General features: G+C 47.2%; 1 protein-coding gene across 3 annotated transcripts in view; it reads left to right on the top strand.

Moving 5' to 3' along the window:
• Window positions 1-26,740, top strand: part of PAPLN (papilin, proteoglycan like sulfated glycoprotein) — a 72,978-nt gene that overhangs the window by 39,843 nt on the left and 6,395 nt on the right. Inside the window, exons 13-27 of one of the 3 annotated variants that reach the window (XM_075927266.2) lie at window positions 4,643-4,850; window positions 6,472-6,648; window positions 7,816-7,972; window positions 10,484-10,570; window positions 12,774-13,044; window positions 13,182-13,299; window positions 14,541-14,670; window positions 15,816-16,518; window positions 17,982-18,119; window positions 18,994-19,118; window positions 21,389-21,524; window positions 22,923-23,060; window positions 23,690-23,817; window positions 24,328-24,436; window positions 26,243-26,418. In XM_075927266.2, the coding sequence (XP_075783381.2) occupies window positions 4,643-4,850; window positions 6,472-6,648; window positions 7,816-7,972; window positions 10,484-10,570; window positions 12,774-13,044; window positions 13,182-13,299; window positions 14,541-14,670; window positions 15,816-16,518; window positions 17,982-18,119; window positions 18,994-19,118; window positions 21,389-21,524; window positions 22,923-23,060; window positions 23,690-23,817; window positions 24,328-24,436; window positions 26,243-26,418 (2,801 nt within the window). Of the gene's footprint in view, window positions 1-4,642; window positions 4,851-6,471; window positions 6,649-7,815; window positions 7,973-10,483; window positions 10,571-12,773; window positions 13,045-13,181; window positions 13,300-14,540; window positions 14,671-15,815; window positions 16,519-17,981; window positions 18,120-18,993; window positions 19,119-21,385; window positions 21,525-22,922; window positions 23,061-23,664; window positions 23,818-24,327; window positions 24,437-26,242; window positions 26,419-26,740 lie in introns of those variants that run through there. The other 2 variants (XM_075927265.2, XR_012903459.2) reach the window with 2 other exon arrangements.

Raw genomic sequence — 26,740 nt, 5'->3', positions numbered from 1 at the left:
ATGGGATAGGATGGTGGTTTGCTTTTGATTCTTACCCGTCACAAATAATGGTGGAGGGTCCTGGGTATTAGAAAAGAGGGAGCTTTGCTCAAACAGTGGTGAGACCTACTGATTTGCTCTTCTGATGTGGCCGTTGGAGGGGATAGTTCTTAATATCTTTTTTTTTTTTTCTGATCCTGAAATAAGCATTGTCATTTCTCTTGGCTTGATTTTTTTAAGATTTTGCTCAATTTGTCAAGATGCTAAACTCATAGAAAGCAAAAGAAATGGGGTGGAAATGTTGTGAATCAGATTTATTTAATAACTACTCAGAATGCCACACTTCCTTTGTTGCAACTTTTTGTTTTCTCCAAAGCACTTCTCCTAACAGCATGTGCTCCAGGGCAGGCACAAAAGGACCTGGATGCAGTTGTGGTTTCATGGCTCTCCTCTAAGACACCACAAGCAAAAAAAGGGGAAAATAGTCCTCCCAGCAAATCTCTCTACTGATGCTTACATGAGACTTACCACCATGTTGCCCTCTACTGTCAATAGATACCTTCATGGTTTCAATCTCACAGATCGCCTTGGTTTACAGAGGACCTGTGATGAAAGAATATGGCAGAAGATGCCTTGAGTGACAGTTGCAAAAGCCTCTGGGTGAATTTGGCTAATCATCATAAAGACCTTATTACATAAGGAGGGCCACTCTGGGTCAGACCGCAGGCCCATTTTGCCCTGCATCCTGTCTTCTGACAGTTGCCAGTTCCAGGTGCTTCAGTGGAAATGAACAGAACAGATAATCATCAGGTCTCAGAGGGGTAGCCATGTTAGTCTATAACTTTAAAAACAATGAGTAGCCCTGTGGCACTTTAGAGCAGTGTTTCCCAACCGGGGTTCCGCGGACCATCATCAGGGGCTCCGCGAGAAATTGTGGAATAAATAACGCTGGGCAGGGCCTGGAGCGTCTGTCACGCCCTTTGCCTCCCGCCCTGGCGCTTGGCTGACTTCTGCGCCACTCAGCCGGGGGGGGGGGGGGAGAGGCGGAGCCTCTGTCACGGCTTTCGCCTCCCACACTGGTGCTCGGCTGATTTCTGCGCAGTTCAGCCGGGCCGCCACACGGGAGCAAGCGACCATTTGGGCTCCGCGGGTGAGAGGCAGGAGGGGGACGAGAAGAGAAAGTGAGACAGGAGGGGGAGGAGAAGAGAAAGAGAAAGTGAGACAGGAGGGGGAGGAGAAGAGAAAGAGAGTGAGGCAGGATGGGGAGGATATTTGATATTTGAAAAAAAAGATTAGATAATGCAAAAAGAGACAGGAAAAAATACTCCAATTTTTTTTCTTACAATGTAAGCTAACACACACATATATACAGGGCTCGACAAACCGCGGTGAAAACCACTCACCAGCCCTGCACATGCACGAGACCCGCACTGCGCATGCGCGAACTGCCGGTGAACGGGGCGACTGGCTGAAATCTACTTGCCACGGGCGAGTAGATAAGTGGATTTGTCAAATTTAGCAGTAATTGAATTACGCTCCCCACTGTCAACTTTTTCTGGCCAAGCAAACGTTTTCATAGGTAGGGGTTCCTCAGGATATGAAAAATTATTTTAGGGATTCTTCCATGGGAGAAAGGTTGGGAATCACTGCTTTAGAGTCTAACAGAAATATATATATACAGTATCATGAGCTTTTGTGGACACAACACATTTCTTCAGATGAGTTGGAGAGGGATAATAGAGTCCTAGAATTTATAAAAGAAAAAGAAGTGGGGGGGGGGAAGTATCTGTCAATTGCAGGACCAGTGCTAGTGAGGCTAATTAAATGGGCTGAAAGTGTCCAGTACTTAGTTTTTGATGTACAAATGAGGTGTTTAAGGCAGGGAAGGCTGAAAGTTAATGTCTTTGTTCCAACCCAGGGAAACATTGTCAAATTTGCAGATGAATACCAATTCCTTAACTCTCTCTCTCTCTAATTGGCTGGTGAAATTCCTTTGTAGAAGAATGGCTACTTTTAAATCCATTAATCCAGGCAGGTTAAAATGTTCTCCTACAGGTTTATGTGTGTTACCATTTCTGATGTCTGACTTGTGTCCATTTATCCTTTGGTAGTTTGGCCAGTACACATGGCAGAGGGGCATTGCTGGCACTTGATGGCATAGATCACACCAGTACAGTGGTCACTAACCAGTAGATCTTGGAGCCACTGACAAGTGATCCTGACTGGTTTGGCCAGGGAACTATCAAGTGCTGGCACTTCAGTTGCCCCTCCACCCACTGTCATGCTGCTCCTACCCCTGCCTTGGAGCTGCCCCTCTTGGAGCCTCCTGCTTGCTGTGCAGTGTGTGGAAGGGAGGAAAGGGGGGGGCACTGATGTGAGGGTGTCCCTTCCCCCACTCCTGTATCCCATCTCCACACAGAGAGAAGGGGATGGAGGGGAGCTTGGCAATGCAAATCTCTGGCACTCTCACACACTGTGTGTGTGTGTCTGTCATTCTCACAAACACACGCTGACCTTCACTCTCATCTCCCAACCCAACACATACATGGGGGGTCGTTGTTACTTCTGTTACTGCTTGCAAAGTGTGTTATTTTTGGTTTTTGACTGCTCTGTGCATTTCAGAATTTTCATTTCTCTCTTACGCTTACATTTAATTCTTTTAGTAGTGAGTTCTAAAAAGCCTATCCTGTCGTGGCTGAAATCATTATCCCCATGGTAATTGCTGCTCCCGGACATGGCTGGCATATTCCTGCAGCCCCCAAGAAAGACAGAGCAGAGGGTCTCCACATGCTGTTCTCAACTGCAGACACCACTCCTGCAGCTCCCATTGATCAATAATGGGGAGCCTTGGCCAGTAGAAGCTGTGAGCTCAGTGCCTGTAGACGAGGGGAGCTCATGGTGCCATGGAGCCATTGCTGTACATGCCAGCTGCTTTCAGGAATGGTGCAGGGCCAGGGCAAGAGTAAGCCTGTCTTAACTCCACTGCTCCACCACCCGAAAGCCGTCTCAGTTAAGTGGTGCCCAGCCAGAGCCTGCTTCCTGAACCCCCTCCTGCATCTAACCTCCTGCTCCAGACATGAGTCCCCTGCACTCAAATTCCTTCCTAGAGCTTGTGCCTTGAACCGTCTCCTGGACTCCAATCCGCCACCCTGGGCTAAGCCCACAGCCCCTCCCAACTCTGAACCTTTTGGCCCAACATCAGAGCCTGCACCCCAACTCCCTACTTCAGCCTGGTGAAAATGAGTGAGGTTTGGGGAGGAAGAGGGATGGAGTGAGTAAGGAGAGGCCTCTGAGAGGGTGTGGAACAGGGACAGGGCCTCAGAGAAGGGGCGGGAAGGAAGCGAGGGAAGGGTATTTGGGTTTGAGGTAGATTGAAAAGGTGATCTTGTGGTTAAAAAGGTTGGAGACCCCTGCACTAGTGGATGTGCAGTTGTAGGAGCCCCTGATGATGTGGCTTATGTGGTTAGGTCCTGTGATAGTGTCACTTGTATAGATGTGGGGACTATATCTATAGCTTGTTGCAGGTGTAGGTTCCTGGGTGAGTGCGTGACATGTGACTGCTGGAAAGAATTTGCTTCAGGTTGGGGAATTGTCTGTAGGTGAGGATTGGTCGGTCTCCCAAGGCCTGTGAGAATGAGGGATCATTTTCCAGGATAGGTTATAGATTGTCAATGATGCTCTCGGGGCAGGGGTTGTAGGTGATGGGGCTGTAGTTGATGACTACTGGTGTTCTGTTATTTTCCTTGTTGGGCCTGTATTGAAGTGGTAGATTCCAACAGAAATAAGGGTAGCAATTCCCCTCCCCCCCCATACACACCCATACCTTGCAATCCTTCCCCAAAATTCCTTTAAGTGTCAGGACCTCTGCAATTACAACACTATGACATTTCAGATTTAAATAACTGAAATAACAAAATTTATTATTTTAAAAGTCCTATGATTATGAAATTGGTAGGGCCTAGTTATGATAGGAGTCCTGAGCATCTGAAACACTAGCAAATTTATTTGGGCATAAGCCTTGGTTGGCTGGAGTCGACTTTGTCAGATGCATAAAGCTTCGTTGTTTTTGCTGAAACAGACTAACAGGGCTGCCCCCTGAAACTTGTCACTTAATATACAGTCAGGTGTGTGTAGGAATCTGTTACTTTCATGGCTGCTTCCTGGATATGCAGGTATTAGGAACTATCTCAAATTGTCTCCTTTGCACATTTTCTTGAGTGGGAGACCAAAAAAAAAATTAAAAATTATGAGCTGTGACCTTTGTTCCCTCTAATTTTTTCCATCTTTATGTGGAATAAATATTATGTGCACCAACCATGTGCGGATGTGCACCACCAGGAGAAACACATGCTGCCAGGTGTAGGTGCTCTGCAAATCAGTTGGGCGGCATTTGAATCTCCCCTGAGCAGCTGCACAAGCGCACAGCTCACAGGAAACACTGCCTGTGACATCTTGTTATGCTGTGATGGCCCTTTGTGTTTTTCCATTTCTGATGTCACAACACAAAAAGAGATTTTTCCCTACCTGGGTGAACTGGGAATTTCAGCGGGAACATTGGACCTTTGTGCACCAGCTTTGATACAGCACAAGCCCTATCTACAGGAACTTCCTTGTTAGCCCTGTTTGTTCAGTGGGTTCTCTGATGGCTTTCTCTTGCCTACAGCTGGAAAACTGGGGAATGGGGAGCCTGCTCAGCCACCTGCGGGGGAGGCACCCAGACTCGCTCAGTTTACTGCATGTCATACAATGGACAAGGCTCCCCGGGGTTGGTGGATGATGCCAAGTGCGAGGCCTTTTCGGAGGCACCCCGCAGCACACAGCCCTGCAACATGAGACAGTGCGCGACATGGAGCACAGGGCCCTGGTCAGAGGTGAGTTATACACTGAATGCCAGCACCCCTGGGGTTGAACCAGGGACCTTCAAAGATCAAAGTGTGAAAAGAGACAGGTTCTCATCTAGGGCTGGACCAGACTTGAACCCTGTGCAGATTGGACAGAGAGGCTACGTCTAGACTGCAAAGGTAAGTCGGAAAAAGATACGCAAATTGCGGTTTGCAATTTACGTATCTTTTTCTGCTTTACTGTTGAAAGAGGCTTTTCTGTAATTTAGCGCATCTACACGGTGCCAAAGTTTGGAAAAACATGCTCTTTCTTTGGAAAAACATCCCTTCTTCCTCGTAAAATGAGGTTTACAGGGATGGCGAAAGAGCACATCCGCTATTTCGGAAATTTTTCCGAAAAAGTGGACGCATTCCTTAGACGCGGCATTGCTTTTCCAGGATACTGGAGGTATCCCAGAAAAGCAGTGCAGTCTAGATGTAGCCAAAGAGACTTACAAAACACATTCTGTGCAGATAGAGGACCTAATCCTGCCTTGTTCCTTGGTCTCCAAAGGCATTGCACTAAGCTGTTTATCTGGGCAGAGCTCAGCCCATACACAGTATTGTGAGTTGGATTTTTGGTGCCTGGGTGCATTTGTGTCTCCACAAGGGGACACTCTGAACCACTTCCATGCAGGCCTCCCTGTGAGGAAGACATTTGAATCCTAGCTGCATAGAAAGGAGAGATGAAGGACACCTATTAAGTCCCTATCTTCAGTGCAGGGCTGAAATTTATTCTTTAGAACTTATGTTCAGTCCAACCATGAAGTCTGGCAACATTTGTCTTGCTGTGTTCAGACACTGCATTGCCTAAAATGGTGCTGTGCCATGTAATGTAACAGAGTGGCATAACATAAGGGCAGTGCAATTCCTGAAGCAGATGCAGGACTCTACATCTGCCTCGAAAGATGCAGGAAAAACATCTGGATATGGAGACTGTGTCACCGATTCCAGAATGTTTTGGATACCAGGAATCATGACAGTGAAATTAAACGAGGAAGGTGGCATGGAAAGGTACTAAATAGATATAGTAATTTCTAGCATAGTGGTTGAAACACAGCTCTACCCTGTGGAAAAAACAGAGTTACTCTTCTCCCTCTGTCATCAGGATAAGCAGAGTAGGGGCCAGACTGTGGATCACTTGAGTGGGACAAAGTCTTTGGGGGATCTGGACAATGCAAGAGCTTATGTCATCTTCCCTGCCCTAAAATCCTGGCCTTATGTTGATTTCTGGCAGGAGATGCTAACACCATAAAAACCTGTAACTCTTGTCTGTCACTTTGCATCAGTAGATCTCAAAGCACTTTACAAAGGAGGTCAGTATTATCATCACTGGGCAAATTGATAGGGGAACTGACTTGCCCAAGTCAACTACAAGCTGGTTGCAGTGTCAGGAATAGATCCCCTAGTGCCCTGCCAATCAGGCTACTCTGCTGCTACACAGCCCAAGAGTGAGGGCATCCCAGTGACATGCTTGTTAGGCTGCTTCTCTGATGGCTGTTCATCCTGCAACACTTCAGAGCTGAAGTCTATTTTGCAATTGGGGAGCAGAGCCAGGAAACACGGAGGTACCTACCTGCCTTCTCTATAACAATCAAGGCCCTTCTTGCAGTGCTCGGCTAGCTGTGGAGAGGGTGTTCAGACCCGGACTGTCACCTGCAGAACCGAGTTGGGCTCTCAGACTCAAGACTTTGCCTGCCTGACAGAACCTAAACCACCCCTCAGCCAGCCTTGTCTCAAGGAGAATTGCATCCAGAAGATTGGCTGGCACATTGGAGGGTGGGGCCTGGTGAGTGTTGTACCCTCACAGTGCTCACTTCATTGATTAGCTTGTACTCATGCAGTGTTTCTGACATATTGTGCTGCGATTGAATCAGCCCACATGTTGGTTGCTGGGGCTGGAAGCGCATACTCCACGGCTCACTGTCACAGCTTGTGTCTGCTCCAGAAACAAGCCCTCGGGGAGGAGGGGGGATTAAAGTGTCAGTGACTGTGGCAGCATGCAGCTGATACACTGAAATAATCCACTCCTGTTGCTTTTATTCCCATTCCTGTGACACCACTATCAGCATCACAACTACCTGTCTAAATGTGACACATTATGAGGTAGGCTCTGTCGCTAGTGGGCTGGACACCATGTTTGGGGAATTGAAGTATGTTTCTGAAAGGGTTCAGGGTAACCCAGTTTAAACAGCGGGTTGCCTTCCTTTTGGGAAAGGGCCAAACTATGCTTAGCCTGACTTTTGGTCAGATCCGCACCAAAGCTATTAGGCAATTTCCCAAATTCAGTTTTTCCCCGTCTGTGCCAGGTGAGTTTAGCCTGAATTGGCTTAAAAGATGCCAGCATAGTTCTTGGCACTTTGGGGTCTTAACAAGGTCAGGTGACTCTTTACACCTTGATCTGATTCTCTCTGGTGCATAGGATTCCAACAAATGAGGGGATGAGTGCTTGGTTTGGGTGCCTAGTTTTGAAAATGATGTCCTGTATCTGATTAAAGATGAAAAGTGCCTTGCTGGGGCAGGTGTGTTATGCAGATACTTACTCCCCATTCCCTGGCTTCCTTGCCTTCCTTCCTGGCTGTTGCTGAACCCTCCCTGCCACCCCCACTTTAATTCCCAGCAAGAGTGGCAACAATGCCAGTCAACCATGCTCACCAGAACCACCAGGCTTGGTTGCTACATTGTCATCCCCCTTGTAATTTGGTACTTGGCCCCAGGGAAGGGGGGATTTGAGGACTATGGCCAGCAGAGCTGGTGGACCGCAGTGACCGTCAAACTGCTCCTTGCTGTGTTCAACACTCCAGTTTTGGTCACACCATCACTCAGCCGGCTGCCATGGGCTATGCTCTGACATGTTTTGCCGGTAGCCAACTGTGGTCCTGGTCAGATGCCAATGCCAGGCTTGCAGGGTTACTGTGTTCTGTCTCCTTGCTCTCATCTCATCTTTCTGCCCAAGTGTTCAAAGAGCTGCGACTCGGGTGTCCGAATGCGCCAGGTCATCTGTGCTGATGGCGATTCCAAATTCTACCCCCGTGAAACATGTGAGAGCAGCCAGCTGCAAGCCCCTGCCACGCTGGGAAGCTGCAACACTCAGCCCTGCTTCCTGCCGCAGCGTAAGTGACCTATCTAGACATCTGGATTTTCCTGGGATGTTTCTGCTTTTGCATAAAAAATTCTCAGTATCCGTGCCATTGGGGTTGATTGTTTCAAGACCTCTGCCCCTTGCCTGCCCATTCGTGCAGTTTTCATAGAGCAACAGAATTGCTCCATCTTCCTGCAGTGTCTGGAATGGGTTTGCTGCTAGTTGTGTTGTGTGAAACGTGCTCATCAATCAGGGTTGTGAGCAACACCAGTGTCTGCCCCTTTTGAGACCGATGCTTTTAATTCCGGTATCCCCCCTGACCTTTATCTTGGCTGCTGCTGAGGATTGCATCAGGGACCACCTGAGCTAAAAATGTAAGCCTCTGTAGCTGGGGGCTGTAACAGATTCATCCTCTGTGGATCAGGTATATAAAGGGGCATGCAACACACTGATTAGTGTGTTTACAAATGTTGCTCTCTGAAGGTGAATCAAACCAAACATACCAAAGCCCATCCTATCGGGTCTATCACCACAGAACCAGGGGTAATGGGGTAATGCTTGAACGGTCCATCCAGTCCAGCAGTGAGGATGCTCCAAGCAAACAAAAATCCTCATTGGCTTCAGAAGCTTTGAGATCTCCTATTGGTTATATTAATGCTATGACCTCCCCAACCAAAGCTATAAGACCCCCCTCATGATTATTCATGTATCAAAGCTCTGTAGCTTAAAGCAACAGCAGCCTAAAAATGGGGCCTTGAATTAGTTACCTGAAGTCACACAGAGCAAACAGCATTTCACCATTGTTAAGCAGTGCTACCTATAGGCATCTTTGTTACTGTCTCTGTCTATTTTTGCCATGCTGAGAGATGGGTTCTGTTGTCCAGACTTAATACATTGCCCTTCCTGTACTGAAAGTAATAGGCTGCAGAGATACAGCTGTCCAAAGTTGTGTCCTGAGATTCATGATTTCATAGAATCATAGAATCATAGGACTGGAAGGGACCTCGAGAGGTCATCGAGTCCAGCCCCCCGCCCTCAAGGCAGGACCAAGCTCTGTCTAGACCATCCCTGACAGATGTCTATCTAACCTGTTCTTAAATATCTCCAGAGAGGGAGATTCCACCACCTCCCTTGGCAAGTTATTCCAATATTTGACCACCCTGACAGTTAGGAATTTTTTCCTAATGTCCAATCTAAACCTCCCCTGCTGCACTTTAAGCCCATTTACTCCTTGTCCTGTCCTCAGAAACCAAGAGGAACAAATTTTCTCCTTCCTCCTTGTGACACCCTTTTAGATATTTGAAAACCGCTATCATGTCCCCCCTTAATCTTCTTTTTTCCAAACTAAACAAGCCCAGTTCATGAAGCCTGGCTTCATAGGTCATGTTCTCTAAACCTTTAATCATTCTTGTCGCTCTTCTCTGTACCCTTTCCAATTTCTCCACATCTTTCTTGAAATGTGGCGCCCAGAACTGGACACAGTACTCCAGCTGAGGCCTAACTAGTGCAGAGTAGAGCGGCAGAATGACTTCACAAGTTTTGCTTACAACACACCTGTTGATACAACCTAAAATCATATTTGCTTTTTTTGCAACAGCGTCACACTGTTGACTCATATTCAACTTGTGGTCCACTATGACCCCTAGATCCCTTTCTGCCATGCTCCTTCCTAGACAGTCGCTTCCCATCTTGTATGTATGGAACTGATTGTTCCTTCCTAAGTGGAGCACTTTGCATTTCTCTTTATTAAACCTCATCCTGTTTACCTCTGACCATTTCTCTAACTTGCTAAGGTCATTTTGAATTATGTCCATATCCTCCAAAGAAGTTGCAACCCCACCCAGTTTGGTATCATCTGCAAACTTAATAAGCGTACTCTCTATCCCAATATCTACATCATTGATGAAGATATTGAACAGTACGGGTCCCAAAACAGACCCTTGAGGAACTCCACTTGTTATCCCTTTCCAGCAGGATTTAGAACCGTTAACAACAACTCTCTGACTACGGTTATCCAGCCAATTATGCACCCACCTTATCGTGGCCCTATCTAAGTTATATTTGCCTAGTTTATCAATAAGAATATCATGCGAGACCGTATCAAATGCCTTACTAAAGTCTAGGTATATGACATCCACCGCTTCTCCCTTATCCACAAGGCTCGTTATCTTATCAAAGAAAGCTATCAGATTAGTTTGGCATGACTTGTTCTTCACAAACCCATGCTGGCTATTCCCTATCACTTTATTACCTTCCAAGTGTTTGCATATGATTTCCTTATTTGATATTTGCATATGATTTGACATGTTTCAACATGTTTTCTGGGTAGGGTCTCCTGCTTCCTCCTCTGGCCTTATGGGAACGTGGCAGGTTGACAGAGAACCATGCCAATCCACATGAGTTGGAATAATATTGGGGACACTGTATCCCAATCTGAATATTTGTTCTCCTGTCCAATCTCATGGCACAGGTGAATATAGACACTTGCATTTACTAGTCCAACCCACTGCCTGTATTCTGTCAACTGTCCATCTCCTTTCAGAGGACCCCAGTATGCAGGACACCACAGGCTATGACATCAGCCGATGGTCCTCACTGACCCGCTACTACCCGGACAATGCTACTACAGGTACGGAGGATCTTATGTTTTCTTTTGTTACTATGTCCTCTTTGTTGTTTTCTTTATTTTCTTTTTTTTATGTGACTTGTAGGCAGAATCCTAGGCAGAGGAACAATTTCTGGATTCTTTTACATCTATATTGAGTTGTATCTAGATGCCTGTTCACAAAGAAATGTATATACATATGCATGAGTCCTAGGCTTTGATACAGGCAGCATTAGGCATAGGGTAAGTGGAGTGCCACCTTGGCAGTCACATCCAGGCCTGCTGACAGGGCATGGGAGGGGAAAAGGGAGAAACTATGCCAGGGCCTGGTGATTCAAAAGAATCTGGAGCCTCCCAGACACTTTTACTGCGGCAGCAGCAGCAGCTGAAGCTGCAGGCCCTTTAAATCGCTGCCAGAGGCCTGTGTGGTGCACTCCCAGTGGCTCTGAGGGCTGGCTGGGAGTGGGGGATGTGGTGACATACTCCAGGGAGAGCTGCGGGTGGGCTGCCCCAACCCCACCCCTTCCGTCTGAGGCGCCACCCTTTCCAGGAGTGCAGAGCTGAGCCTGCAGTCCCACCCTGCCCAGGGGCCTTAGTCATGTCTAAGAGGTCACCAGGAGGATGTTTACTTTGGTCCCTTGCCAGCACTCCAGTCCCAAATCTTTCTTTGCCACCAGCAGATGTTCTCCCCATCTCATCCCTGGAAGAGATCCCCTGTTTCTAGTCAGTTGTGTGCTGCAGGCATCTTTAGGTTTCAAGTTTGACTTGGAATTTTGCATCGGCAGCGCCAGTGCCTTTTTTGAACCACTGCTGCTGCTGCTAAAGAAGAATTTTGGGAACTAAAGACTCGCAGGGAATTGAGAGATCAGGAAACTCCCATTCGGAGAAGGACGTGAAACAGATGGGGAAGTGTTAGGTGTGTTACTGAGCTGGGTAGGTTGGCAGATGGGAAGGGAGTAGCCAGCAAGTAATAGGTGACTGATGCCATATTCAGTCACTTCAGCCATGTTCAGCCTTCACAGTTTGTATATTAAGGAACCTGCTACACCGGGGATGTGGGGGCAAATTACAGCCTGCAGGCTGCCTCTGCCTGCCAGAGCTTTTAATCCAGTCCTCAGGCTCCATCAAGCTCCATTGCTCTTGTCGGTGCTCCAGCCTGGAAGTGGGACCAGGATTTGTCCTGTTTTGTCTGTCCAGGACTCCTGTGAGGGAACAGAATCAGGGGCTTGCAAGCCTCCAGGCCATGATCTCACTCGCTGGCAAGAGAGACCAGCAGGCAAAGTAGGGAAAGTTGGGTTTAATTATTGTAACACGTTGTTGTGCCAGTGTGTGTATAATTGTAAGTAAGATTTTCTGTTTTTCTTTCCACTAAAATGTAACTTTTATTAAATAAAGTTTTATAATATTTCTTCTTCTGCGTTAAAATAATTAACAATATTGCCTAACGAGGGTTTACTTGGAAGCCAAAATAGATTGAATATATTGCCACAGTCAAATGGAAAAACACTGATGATTCAGCAAAGCTAATTACAGATCGTAAAAAAAGTCAGCAATAAACATGGTAACTACCAAACTTTTACATAGTGCAGTACACGGAAAAGTTTTAGCTAACATACAATTTGTGTTCAGACAGGAGTAAAATTGTGTGGTAAAATTAACAAACAGCTCAGTAATGTAATTTTTTAACAGCTATTTGTTCAACAGAATTATTTTAAGTGTTGATTTTGAAACAAGCTTGTGTTGTCTGTATTTGAACATAAATGGTTAATTCTGTGAACATTTAAGGCCTGCCATACAATTTCCATACCCAGATGTGACCCTCAGGCCAAAAGTTTGAACACCCTGCGCTAAACACTTGCCCATAGTCATCTTATAATAGGAATATCTGAGGGGGAAAATGCCCCATGTGACATAGCTAACAGCATCTTCTGGACTACTGGAAGGGCAGGAAGAATATTGTGAGAGAGTGTTTCTTAAGGGTAATAGATCATCTGATAACACAGCAATCCTAAGGACCCAGAATTAATTGTGAATGGGACCCGAAGGTTCAATCAGAAAGTTCCCTGTGGCTTTCTCCCAAGTGACAAATGTATGTTAACAAGTCTGGCCTCTGAGTCAGACTGGTAGAAGACTGATTTCATCTAGCAGTGTGCTTCGAACAGAGGCAGAAGAAACCAGGACAGGATTTTGAAATGGGCTGCATGCATTAAGGATTTTTTTTTTTCAGTATATAATGATGAAAGAACAATCCAAGGTAGCTCCAGACACCGCCAGCTCCATTCCCGTGAAGACCATAGTTCCAACTTCTTGCCTCTTCGCATGGAATCCCACTCAAGCTCTTCAGGATCCCAGCAGTTCAACTCCCATCAAGATATCACCACACGCACTGGCCTTCGGGACTGCAGCCAGAGCCCGCATGGCTGCTGCTCAGATGGTCACACTCCAGCTTCTGGCCCCTTTGGGCAAGGCTGCCCTTTCAGCACTTGCCATCAGAGCAGGTCAGATGAAACAGTGGAGTTTGGGCGGGTGGAACTACCCTGTCCGACAGAGCTGATGTTTACAGACTGCCTTTGTTGGGTCAGAGTTCCACGAAAGATTGATTTTTTTACTAAAGCCCTTTGTTGTTTCCCTGCAGGTATGGATGCTGCCCTGATGGAATATCAGCTGCCCAGGGCCCCAACAACAGGGGTTGCCCACAATCTTACAGTGATGGGCATGTGAGCAGAAACAGGCCTGCCGCGGCCTCCCCAACAGTATGTGCCAGAACTCTCTAGAACCTTTTGCTAGTGGTATTAAGATGTGGTTGACAGAGTCCATTGTTTTCAGGGTCTCCTGACAATAATTCTGGGGAAGTGATGGTGGGAGGATGCTAGATACCCACTAAGCCAGCATTCCCACTGGGAATTCCTTTGTGACATGGGTCCAGGTGGTAATGTGGCAGCTGCAGTCTGTGCTACCAGGTTGAAGAGTGGATGAACCTTGTTTGGGAAGGAGCCTCACTAGTTCTTATTGTAGGACACTGAAACACGTTCCCTCTTTCAAGGCAACCAGAAATGAGCAGCATTACATGCAGAGGGGGAAGTATTTTGATTTTTGTGCCTGCATTTGATGTGTGGTTCCTACCATTCTATGAGGCTACATTGGATGTGATTTTTTTTTTCTGAGAAAGTAAGTCTTTGTGTAACCCACACACCTACTGGGTGTGGTGCACTGTCTCATGTAGTGGCAGTCTGACCACTTACAGGGAGGAAGAATGAATTTGCTCTACAGCTTTATCTGAGAGCCAGCTGTTAGTTCAAATGGTAGAGGCTCATGCACTAAGCATTTGGTTCTGCCTGATGGCGGAACATTTGCAGTGAGAGATGCTAGGTTCTGGAACTGTGTTGCATCAGGTGAATTAACAAGGTGATTCAGGATCCAGAACAGGTTAGCGGGCCACGCCAAAATGCAAATAACAAGGGGCAGGATGATGATTCAAGAGATATAGCAGGTTTCACTTCAAAGTTGTCCATTTTATTCTAGCCTACATGAATAATGGCTGAAATTCCATACCATGCATTATCCAGTGGCCTATGTGACATGAGACACTGATCTCCATCTCATTCCTTTCAGTGACAGAAAAACATCTCTATTACCCCTGGCAGATTCTCCTCTTAGCAGTCTCAACAGAGTAAGCCAAAGGGAGAAGTGGCCATAGAGAAAGAACTACTTTCTTACCCCTAGAAGTGATTCCTTCAGGCACATTGGTGGGCAGCATAAGGAGGCTTGTGCTGCCACTGAGCACGCTGTATCTGTTCTGGGGATAAGCAGAAAATCTCTAGCCGCTGAGGCTGTCAGTCTAGCTCTCTTTACTGGCATGCCACTTGCAGAAAATCAGTGTTGATAATGGATCTTGAGCGGCTAGACCAACCCAGTGGGCAAATTCTGTGATCTGTGCTGCAGCTGTGATCAGTAGCTGCATGGTAGCTTTTGGCTTTGAATTTTTTTCACTCAGGCAAGTCAAGCTTTGACCCTGCAGAACCCGTCTGATGAGTGCCGGGGTTCTATGTATGGCTGCTGCTATGACAACATTGCTTCAGCTTCAGGACCTCAAGGGGAAGGATGCCTCAACAGACCCAGCCAGCGTAAGTGACATTTTGGCTTTGTGTTTTAGAGATGTGTCCCCTGAAGAGAACAGCCTACAGAATTTAATTGGAAATGTGAAGCTTTCTCTAGGGTTTTTCACCTATCCTGTAAAATGCAATACAAAACCATCTCCCGCAGTGGGATTCTGTGTGATGGCTGGGAAGATATTAGATAAATTCCCACCAATCCCTGTTAACTTTCAATAGAACCCTACTGAGTTCATCTCAGAGTCTGTAGGACTTCTTCCTAAGAGCCATTCTGCGGGGCAGAACTCACTCATGCACCCCTGCTTGCATTCATCCCTGTTGGCTGCGGTGATCCATGACAAGCTAGGAATCCTCCTATCATCAGTGGGCTATATCCTGCCCCCAAACAATCCTGTTGACCACAGTATGGTTTCAGGGCTGTAAGCAGGAGACAAACATGTCACTGAGGACTGCAGAGCAATAGTGCCCCCTGAGGAGCTCCAGTGACATTTGGTTTTGTTCCTTCTCAGAGCAGAGGGACAGCCCTGGGAGCATTTCTGTCCAGCCACCCATAGGAATGGACAACTTCTCACTCATTTCTCCACACCCCTATAGGGGACACTTGTAATCTGGGCTGTAGCATCTGAAGCTGCTTTTCCAATGCATCCTGGCTCTAGGGAGTCAAAGTGGTGTCTGTGAGCCAGCAGATAGCCTAAGGTTCATAAGGCCATGAGGTTACATTTATTCCTCTGTCCTAGCATGTGGGGGCCAGAGTACCTTGTATTAACTTAGGTTTTGGGACCAGTTCTGGTTCAAGGCCTTGGGCTAGATGACCTGGGAATGACACCCTCCCTCCCTAGAGCCTCACAGCACAAGAATAACAATTGCATAACACTCTGTGCTAGGTTATAAAACCTAAATGAATCATTTTACACATAAGGAACTGAGAGACAGAGAGGTGAGCGTGTCTTGCTCAAGGTCATCCGAGCCAGGGAGTCAAGGTGAGTGTTAGGAACAGAACCCCTAACTCCTAGTTGGGTGTGCTACCCACGACAGCATGGACAGCAGCCTGGCTGGCATGGTGATGAAGCTGTCAGGGCTAGCTGCTCAGTAGAAAGGAGACTCCAGGAGTGAATCCTCACAATCATGTCTCTCTCTTTTCTACGGTCTGTTGGTAGCTTATCCTGTCAAGTGTCTGCTGCCCAGTGCCCAGGGCCCCTGCTCAGACTGGACCACTCGCTGGTACTTTGTAACTGCCGTCGGCAAGTGCAACCGGTTTTGGTACGGTAGTTGCCATGGCAACACAAACAACTTTGCCTCAGAAGAGGAGTGCATGAGGGCCTGCCGAGGCTCCATGGAAACAGACAGTGTGGTGCACCAGTACCACAGGGGGACTTTGAACTTCCACTCTGGCTCCCACCCACAAGAGGGAGAAGCCCAAGGGCAGCTGCAGTCATCTGTAGGCGGGTCTGCGAGCCATAGCCAAGGAGGAGGAACAAGAGAGTCCTTCCACTTTTCCCAGCCTGGGCCTGATAGCCATACACCATGGCAGGGCACAGGACTGCACGCCAGGAAGGATGGCTGGAGAAGGACCCTGAATGTGGATATAGTGCCAGAATCTTCACAGAGGACTGGCCAGAACTGGGGCTCTCATCACTCTGCCACTCCTGGGGAAAGGAGGATGGACCAGTCAAGCCAGCTGCATGGGAGGGGGGAAACACTAGTGTCTGGGCACTCGGAGAGGCAGCTCACTGTTAATGGGCAGGTGGTGCAGCATGGACATGAGCAATGGCGGAGTTCCTCTGGGGCAGCCTTTCCTGGGGCGGATGGACTTGGGCATCAAACCTCCCCTGGTTCCACCTTGCAGCGAAACTTATACAGGTGATACTTTTATACTACTCAACCATGATACTGAAGCACCAAGCACCATCTCCTCCAGGGGAGAACGTTTTCCAGGCTAGAAACAACTCACTCTCCTGAAATGTCCCACTACAGATAACTTATAATAGTGTCCCTGAGTAAAGCCAGTGATCCATGCCAGCGGGATGTCCAGTACCCCCTCTTCTGAGGTAGTGTCCACTCCTGCACACCTCATACAGCCATTGACTTGAGTGGAAGTAGTGGGTGTCTAAGGAATGCAGGGTTTGGCCCCTCATCGCCATCCTTTATATCCAGTGGACTCTTTACAGGGATCCTGTGGGCCAGCTCTGGCTCCCATTTAAGTCAACAGGAGTTATGCTTGCTTACATCAGGGGCACATTTCTCCCTGTGTTGTGATTTCAAAACTTTATTTTGGCATGGTAAGGGAAGAACAGTGGGTTGATACAAGAGATGGATCCAGGTCAGCTGATGAACACCCCAAAGATCAAAGGTATTTGGTTTTCGGGATTTTGTTCAATTGTAAGTCTAGAGGGAAAACACAAGCTTGCTGTCTCTGGGCACCTGGATTCATATTTTATTTAGTTCTCTCAGACTAAGCAGTTTTAGTGGTCTCAGCCTTTGCCATGAACAGTCAATCAATGAGTCAAAATTCTTTCTCTCCCACAGAGAAGTCTAGTCCTGGCTTGCCAAGTGCAGGCTTTCATGGCTGTAGCGCTGTAATAGATCTGTATGGAACTCGAGGTTATGCCTTAGCTCACTACTATGTAACTCTCATCCTGTCTTTAAAGCCTATTGTCTACATCAGGGATGGGCAATAATTTTTAAAAGGGGGCCACTTCAGAAATTTCTGAAGTGGCCCTAGGGTCATCTTGGAAGGGGCGGGGTTAGGGTTAGGGACCTCACGCGCTCTTCTTGTCCGTCGGCCGCCAAAGGTGCGCAGCAGCTAGAGATAAACGCTGGCTGTTTTAAAACAGCTAGTGTGTGTCTCCAGCTGCTGCACACTCTTTCTGAAGCAAGGAGACTTTGCGCGCTCCCCCGCCACCAGGCTCTGATTGACCTGGGGGTGGGGGAGTGGCAGGGCAGTCGTGGGCTGGGTCCAGCCTGCAGAGAGCCCTTTGCCCACCCCTGGTCTGCATGGAATCTAGAGGCACGATTTCCAGCATGGGTAGATGTACCTGCACTAGCTCTGGTTGAGCCAGTGTGCTAAAAATACAAGAGTAACCATATCACTGAGAGGGCACAGCTGCCTGAGGACACACCTAGGGTTTCAGACACGATCATCTATGGACAGAGAGTCCCTCCTCCACTGTATCTACAATTCTATGTTTAGCATGCAAGCAATCAGAGCTAACATGGGTATATCTACTGAAGCTGGAGATTATCATACACCCTAGCAAAACCAGAGACAGGGTGGGAGGGTGAGAGATGGACAAAGGGAGTAAAATCATTTCTATCTCTGTCAGAGTCATCCTGGAAGGAGCTGAGTCCTCCGTAGTGGAGGCAGCCTTGGGACAAACCATTCATCTTCTCTGCAAGGCTGGTGGTTCTTCCTTCCATAGAACTGAGTGGCAGAAAGATGGGAAACCACTATCATCTGACAGGCAAGTCTGGTCCCATGTTGCTATTTCTGTTTCTACATCACCGTTTCTCCTCCTCCTCCCCCATACAGCTTGCTGAATCTTCTAAGACATTCTCAAAAAGCAAAATACAAACAAAATAACTTGGTCAACTAAAAAAGCCCCATCATAACTAAGTGATTACAGAAAGGCCTAGGCACAGTGCTAATACATTGGCTGTTAATTGTGGTGCAGCTGAATGCTTACGGATTATCAGGTAGAAAAGGATTATCATATTGCCAACTTTCAGAAACAACACTCAATTCACAAATGAGTTCTGAGTGCAAAGTCCTTTTCAGTGTTATTGGAAGCAGGTTGAGTTGCCCAGGAAGCACATTAATACCTACCCATGTATACTCTGGAGTGGCTTAATGCTATCCAATTGCAGCTCATCCGATTTAAAAATTAACCTTTTAGAGAAATCCCTCTTGAATCTCAGCTTTTTGGGTGTGGGGATCGGGATGGGGATGGAGTCTCCTGCAGCAGTCTATGGCCCAGCACTTTCTGAGGTAAAAACTAAGGTGGAAATATTGAACAGTTCCTACCCTTGTTTTTCCACTGGATGGCCACACACTGTTGCTGGAAGGGCAGCCAAGCACTTAAGTGAGAGGACAATTTAAAATGGTCATGTTGTCTCCTCTTTACCCTTTGTTTCCCCAGTTCAGTTTCTCTTCCTCTCACCCATTCAATAGTTTGGGGAGCTTTATTCCAGTGATGAGGACCCAGCCATTTATCACAGGATGGTCGTTGCAGCTGTGACATAAACAAAAAGGCCCAACTGCCCAATCAGAATGTGGCTTTGGATAATCAGGAGCCACTGCCAGAGCCCCATAAGTAACTGCATGTGTTCCATCTACAGGCATACCTACCAGTCGGATAGTTCTTTGGTGATCAGCCGTTTCATGGCTGAAGATGCAGGGATGTACACATGCGTAACTTCCAATGGGAAGATGGAGAGCAGACAGATTCAGCTCCGGATCAAAGGTGACTTATTATTGACCATTTAAAACCAGAACATTATTTCTTCTTTGTCCCTTATTAAGGCATGGGTAACAGGAACAATTAAAGTCAGTTGCAGGGGCAGACTTTTGATGGACCTTCTTTGAGCTGTGGATTCTGCTTAGGTATGTGCCGGCTCAGTGCACTGATGGTGGAGATCTTTGCCTCCAAATACCCATAGGAGTGGCACTTACACCCTGCTGTCTTAGTTCCTTCTCTGGCTATATAATGGCTGTGAACTCGCCCATAGGGATGTGATTGTATACCTGTGTACATGGTTACACACAGCTCTCCCCTCCTGTGCTGCTGCCTCTGTATTAGAGGCAGCAGCGCAGAGGAAGGCAGAAGGAGCTCGTACATGCAGAAAGCCAGCACTCGTGGAGCTGCCTGTCACCACCTGTGCTGCTGCCTCTGTGGGTATTTCCCGCCACTGTATGGAGCTGGAGGAGAAGCAGGTCTGTGGAGGGTTGGGGGCTGGAGCTTCTGCTCCTTTTCCTGCTACAGGGGCAGGGTGAGGAAGCAGCGGAACTGCTGGCAGCTCCTCCAGATGCTGTACCACTCCCAGCTCCCTCTCCCCCCAGGTAACATGGGGTGGGGACAAGAGAAGGGAAGCAGGGTGAGTAACGTGGGGAGGTCACGTCCTCCCTTAGCTGGTGTGCCCACCAGGTACTGGGGGAAAATAATTTTACTTTCACCCCCAATCTTCCCATACTGGCTGTCAGGTGATGGTTAGCTTTTTATCTGGCTAGAATCAAAGCTTTCTGTTCCTCATCTGGTTTGTTTCACAAGCAGATTGCATGAAGGGTCAAGTGGTTGTCACAGTCTCCAGGTGTAGAACTTCCAGTATGATGACGTGTGATGTAGCCAAGCTACACCACCACGAAAGCTCAGGCAACACAGACAGGCCTCCTTAGTGCCATTCCAGTATTGGACAGTTGCAGGCTGCTATTTGAGCCTCTGTGCATACTGTTACAATCTGCTGCCCAGATCAGAACAGCCATTGGGAAGGCAATTCTGCAATCTTTGTGTAAACAGACTCCACGCCCCATGGCCTAGGAGTACTGCTTGCAAGTCACCTAAGTAGAAAGTGCAGCTGCATTAGTTACCTGCCTGTAACTGTTGTTTGTTGAGATGTGATGCAGATTGCCTGCCCCACCCTTTGTTCCCTCTGCATTGGAGTCTGTATGTCTGATGTTGGTTGCAAAGGAATGGAGGGGGTTGGGATGATGCTGCCTCTATACAGCCAGGGGAGGGGTTATGGCTGCAGGGCCTGGGCCCCACCCTTATGAGTATTACTAGGCAAAGTTCTCTGGCTCCGGTGCACTGGGTGTGGCTGTAAGGTGTCTCTAAGAACAACAGTTACAGATAGGTACGTTTTTGCCTCTCCTGCAGGCTCTTCCTGCTGTACCTTCTTCCGCAGCAGTGGCCACAGCCTGCTGAGTGCTAGCCACAATCCCAGCAGTACGTCCCTCCATGCAGTGTTAACCCCAGCAGTGCCAGTCATAACTGGAGCAGTGACGTGCCAAATGCCCCCTCACACTTTACTGGGTGCAGAGGGGGCTCTAAGGAAGGGGAATCCTGCCAGTCATGGTCTGAAATCACTGCCAAGACTCCTGTCCTACACATATTAAAGCTCTGCTTGGACAGACCATTGCACTTTGACTCTCTGTGCCTGTGGGAGATACAGGAGTTTTGCCCAGAATGAGCCTCCTTGATTGTGAACTATGTGCAAACCTATTTTTTAAAAAGGTGCATTGTAAATAAATGACTAACTGAATAACAAAAGGCTAAGAAGTCACCTCTCCCAGGTGTGCCTTCATGCATCTGCAGGAGAGTGCCATTTTTGCGGGTATGTAGCACTTTAAAGACTAACAAGATGGTTTATTAGATGATGAGCTTTCGTGGGCCAGACCCACTTCCTCAGATCAAATAAACCAATGATTATTTGATCTGAGGAAGTGGGTCTGGCCCATGAAAGCTCATCACCTAATAAACCATCTTGTTAGTCTTTAAAGTGCTACATAGTCCTGTATTTTGTTTCAGCTACACCAGACTAACACGGCTACATTTCTATCACCATTTTTGGGGGGTAATGGCAAGAGAGGTCCTTATCCAAGAGATACTGCTGCCTTCCCATTGATGAAGGAAAGCAAGGTGTCTACTGAATGGCAGTAGCTCCCATTAATAGAAATTGCAGTCAGAGAACAAATGCTGTAGAGGCTTATTCACATACAGCATTCTATTTTGAATAGAAGACCGTGGATCTCCTCTGACAGAGGGTATTAGAGGTCAGCTGTTTCCTGGTCTGAATCACCCGCACAGAGATCTCACCAGAGGAGTGAATACTGTACAGTCATCAGGTTCCTCTGTACACCAGTCATTCATGTACAGGTATGGCCAGCAACAGGCATTTGACATGCCCAAGTGGCATCCACCTGGTACCCCTGGTGGGAAGATTAGGGCAAAGTACCCTCTTGCTTTGGGGAGTTATAGGGTGGTGCTTGGGAGTGTTGGATGGATGAAAATGGCATTTAGCCAAGGTCCCAGTCACACTAGTATGAGAGCGAGAAACTATCTTTACCTTGCAGAGTTCCATTCATGACAACAGCATTCCTGGCTGGGTTGTACATGGTGGCTGGCAGCATGTTTTTCTCTGAAAGCTATGCACTTGTGCAGCTGCTCTGGAGAGTCAGATGCTGCTGAGCTGATTAGCCGAGAACCAGCAGCTAGTTTTTTTTTTTTTTATTTCTACTGGTGGTGCACGTGCATGTGCCTTGATGCACATACAAATTTCTTTTGCATGTGAATGGAAAAGATTAGAGAGAACATTGACTGGCAATAGAGTAGGATTTAAATGACCAAAGAACACCAGGGGCAATGCTGAAGAAAACCAAAAGGGACTAATTTTAAACAAGCACAAACCAGACCCATTGAATACAAAAGCCAAACACCATAGTTCCCACTCAGCTCTAGCTGCAAGCAGGGGGACAGAAGGTGAAAGTGTTAAACTTTTCTGCAGCTGAAGAAGGATTTGGTTGGAATTTTGAGTAAAGGCTGCAGATTGGTAGCTTCCCTTTAGTCTAGTTTGTCCATCCCAACATGGCATATTGCCCAGCCCAATGGAAAAAACAGAAATAAAACGGAGCTGATTTATATCCATCTGAAATAACATTGGGCTGCATCACCTGCTCTTTATGCAGACTAAACATGTCACAGGACACCAGACTGTACAGTGAGGTAGGCCTGATGCAGAAATGTCCTAGGGGGGGGTGAGGTTCTATGGCTATGCAGAGCTGGTGATCAGAGTGTAATAATAATTATTCCTGCCTGCCTTTCAGTTTGTGAATTTATTTAGTTGTGTGTGGCAGGCAGGCACTTGTGGGGAAGCTCGTTTGGTTCCCTGATCAGCAGTGCCTAACATCACATGGAATGACCTCTTAAGCTAGTGAAAGCCTTATGAGAGCTGGCATGTTCTAGGTTGACAGCCAAAGGAATGCCTGGAGGATAGGTATGTAGTTCTGCAGTCCCCACAACATTAATGTAGCGACAATGCATTTTAGCAACTCATATGCAGCTGGCTGCAGGTTGAGGTGGTGTTTCCCCTGGGGAGGAGCTAGGAGCATCAGAATTCTGAGGAGAATGCAGAGGTCTTCCCTCCCGTCCTCCCCAGGACAAAGCAGACGTGTAATGTAGCAGACCTGAATTGTTTTGCAAATGCTGAGCAAGGAAGATGCTGCATGTACTTCATATGAAGTGCGCTTTCTGGGCTTGTGGCAATCCTTACTGCAGATTAAGAATGGATCAGAATGAGCCCTCTGTGGTGGAAGCCAACATTGGAGAGCGAGTCAGACTGCCCTGTGGAGCAGAAGCCTCACCTGCTTTAACCATCCAGTGGCAGAAAGATGGGCAGCCGGTCTCCTCTTCCAGGTGAGTTCAGATGGCTGAGTTGTCATCACAGGCAGCCCTTGGGCATTCCAAGACTGGGGCCCCTAAAGATAATGCATTCGCTTTTCCAGAGAGTCAAGGCCCTAATGATGGAATCAGGGATCTGATTTATAACAATTAGTTAATGCAATCAGGGAGTAGAAACACCACCTGGTGATTTTAGGTGGTCTGGCCCTCAGAAAATGTGACCAACATTCTCAAGTGAATAGCTGTGGTGAATAACTCACCAGTGATTCAGAGGCTGAGATTTGTTCAGATGCAAGATTGCCATGTGTTGTCATTTTGATCAACCAAATTACTGGCGAAGTCATAGAGAGGCAGGATCTTCAAGTTTTACTTAGGTCATCATGTGGTAGCTTCCTGCCCCCTCCTCCAGAGGATGGGTTTGAGGAGTCTCTGAAGATCACAGCACTAGGATGTATTTTTACTTGGTGGCACAGTTCCCCTTATTGCTAATAGGAGTCACAGCCCACTTACATCTGTGTTGCTGCTGAATGTTTACCCAGAGGGTGTTAGCAAAAAAGTTTAAGTCCTCAGCTGCTGCTAACCCCATGACTGTACACTCCTTCTCCCTTCCCAACCTCAGGGGAATTTGTGGCTTTGGTCCCCAGGCATAGGCAGCAGTCGGATGGTGCCCTGGTGATCACTCGTGTTGACGCTGAAGACGCTGGCTTCTTCACCTGCATTGCTTCAAATGGACATGGCCAGGACCAACAATGGGTCCAGCTTCGGACTCTAGGTATCAAAAAAGGAAAAGGCCCCATTGTGGGTTGTAGACTATTTATAAAAAGAAGGGAGTGGGAAAGTGGGTAGATGGTCCCAGCTGAAGTCATGGATTTGGTCTTTATGGTCTCTACCGCCCATGGCATTCAAGTCTAGAGTAGGTCATTATATTGATTGCTTCCCTAATGGCTGAAAAGTCCATGTGTGACTAGAGTAGCTGTAGCTACACTGTGTAATTGTGCTGCTGCAGAGTTCTGACTGTAGGCAACTCATTGAAAGGGTGTTAGTGTTCACAAGATTTCAGCAGGGGTGCAGAAGAGAAATCAAGGGGATTCCCCCTCTCCACCTATGTACAAGCAGTGAGGGCCCAGCAAAAGGAACAAAGCTGGGGGAGGGCTCAGGAACCTGCCCAGGTGGTGTTTGACCAGTTAGAGCCCAGTGGAAAGACTTCTCATGAAGGATGTTCCAAGTACCAGTGGCAGCCTAGAAGGGGCTTCCTGCTATTGATGATCTCCTGACTGCGCAGGTGAGCTGAAGATCACAGGCCTACCACCAAGCCTCACTGTGTCTGAGGGAGAGAATGCCCGGCTCCAGTGCATGGTGACAGGCAACAATGTGAATGTAAGATGGTCCAGGTGAGCAATACAACCCCTTTGTAACAGCATTTCCTGTCCCTCTTCCCTTCCTGAACAGTGCCACTTATTCCCCACTCCTGGCAAGATACAGAACCTACATCAGTGTTTCTTAAACTTTAAGACCAGGGAACACCAACCTAATTTTTATTTTATGAGGAACACCAAAAAAGGCTACGTCTAGACTGACATGATTTTCTGCAAATGCTTTTAACGAAAAAGTTTTCTGTTAAAAGCATTTGCGGAAAAGAGCATCTAGATTGGCACGGACGCTTTACCTCAAAAAGCGCTTTTTGCGGAAAAGCGTCCGTCCCAATCTAGACACGGTTTTGCGCAAGAAAGCCCCGATCGCCATTTTCGCCATCAGGGCTTTTTTGCACAAAACAATACCGTGTTGTCTACACTGGCCCTCTTGCACAAGAAGCACTGATTTCAGACAGTAGGAAGTCAGTGTTCTTGCGGAAATTCAAGCGGCCAGTGTAGACAACTGGCAAGTTTTTCCACAAAAACAGCTGCTTTTGCGGAAAAACTTGCCAGTCTAGACACAGCCCATGGATTTTTGTTTCAGAGCGCCAAAAAAAAAAAAAGTGGCCATTTTGAACTCTGTTGTTCGCTGCTGCACACCCATGTTCCCTGGAACACCGGCCTACATTAAACATTAATATAGGACAGCTAGTTGGGCTCTCCAAGCCTCCTGCAATATCATCTCTACCCATGCAAAAGCTGGGCTAGACAGGACAGTGTGTCCTGAAACACACCCTTTAATGCCAGCAGTTTTCCTAGCTCCTTTCCCCTCCCCCAAAAAATACCCCCCACAACCTATGGAAAGGGAAGAATTAAAGGTCAATTACTGTCTTTTTTCCTACTTAAAAATTCAGTTCATCACACTTGGTTAACTATTTTTAAGCAAAAGAAACAAACACACACAAAAACCTAAGGAGTCGTGTGGCAACTTCTGACAAAGTAGGATTTTGCTCATGGAAATTTATGCTCAAATAAACAAGATAGCCTTTAAGGTGCCACAGGACTCATTGTTGTGGATACAGACTAACTCTACTACTTCTCTGAGACTTACAAATCAGTACAAATTGTGCTGGAGTTCCCTGTGGAGGAGCCAGAAAAGAGACTTGAGAGTGGTCTTGGTCCTTAACTGGAGATTTTGTCACTTGAGGATTTGGTATTAAAATGAACAAAACAAGAACCAATGTTTTAAAGTCTGAATAAACTCACCCTTTTCAGTGACCCGGGTTTAACTTCCTCAGTAATTTATTTGCAGGTCTGTTAGTTCTCCAGGTCTGGATAAAATATTCCAGGAGAAACAGATGAGCCAATATCTGACTTTCTACTGTAAAAAAACAAGCACAGCCTGTTGGCGCTTCCTGAAAGAGGAAGAAAGAGAGTCAAGACCCCATTCTTCCATTCCATATACTCCCCACCTTTAAAGCCAGATGCATTGGTCTCAGGATCAGTGGGGTTTGGAGAAAGAGCAAGCAGCAGGCAGCACAGCTAATAACTGCTAGCCAACTACTCACTACCAGCCTAGGACTAAAGAGTAGATCTAGGGTGCATTTGCTCCTGCTTCCTCCAGTCTGTGCCATGAGATACTGTACAGAAGCAGAGGTTTTACACAGAGCACACAGCTGGCTTAACACATCTTTAATTCTAGGGCCCTGGTTGAATAATTGTTTACCCTACTTGTGATCATTGGCTTTTAAAAGAGTTTACAGGGAATTAGTTCAAGTGTCAACAGAAGCTTTAGACCCTCAAACACTTATTATAGTAACTAGCAGAATGGCCTTTCCACTACAGGAATGGGGTTCCCATGCGAGCAAATGGTCACCACATCCACCTGTCACAGGATGGAAGCCTGATGATAAATAATGCTCGGCCAGAGGATGAGGGATCCTACACATGCAGTGCCTACAGGGGGAGCAACTCCGTCAGTGCCAGCACTGAGGTGAAAGTGATCAAGAGGCCGCCTGAAGGTGAGCACCCTCACAAGGGAGGCCTAGCAGCCTGGGCAGCAGGACCACAGGTTCTTACAAACTCTGCCGGAAGTTTGCTGTGACACCCTGAACTCATGTCATACCCTAATATCAGGCCTCCCTGCATATGGGATTAACTTGGGGGTGGGGATCTGGGAAGTTCAAATCATTCTGGGCAACCAGGAGAGATGCTGATCAGCCACAAAACTCTCTGTGGTTTGGGAAGAGCAACTACAGGTGCTCAGACACCAAAGTAGGTGACCTGGTTTGCTAACACTGGATTTCTAGACCTGAACATTTTGGAAGGCAGCAAAGATTTATT

This window comes from Pelodiscus sinensis, chromosome 5, assembly GCF_052426305.1.
Source record: "Pelodiscus sinensis isolate ZL-2025 chromosome 5, ASM5242630v1, whole genome shotgun sequence".
In the NCBI taxonomy this organism is placed as follows: domain Eukaryota; kingdom Metazoa; phylum Chordata; order Testudines; family Trionychidae; genus Pelodiscus; species Pelodiscus sinensis.
Note: the sequence above shows the minus strand (reverse complement) of the source record. Positions and strands in the feature narration are given on the sequence as shown.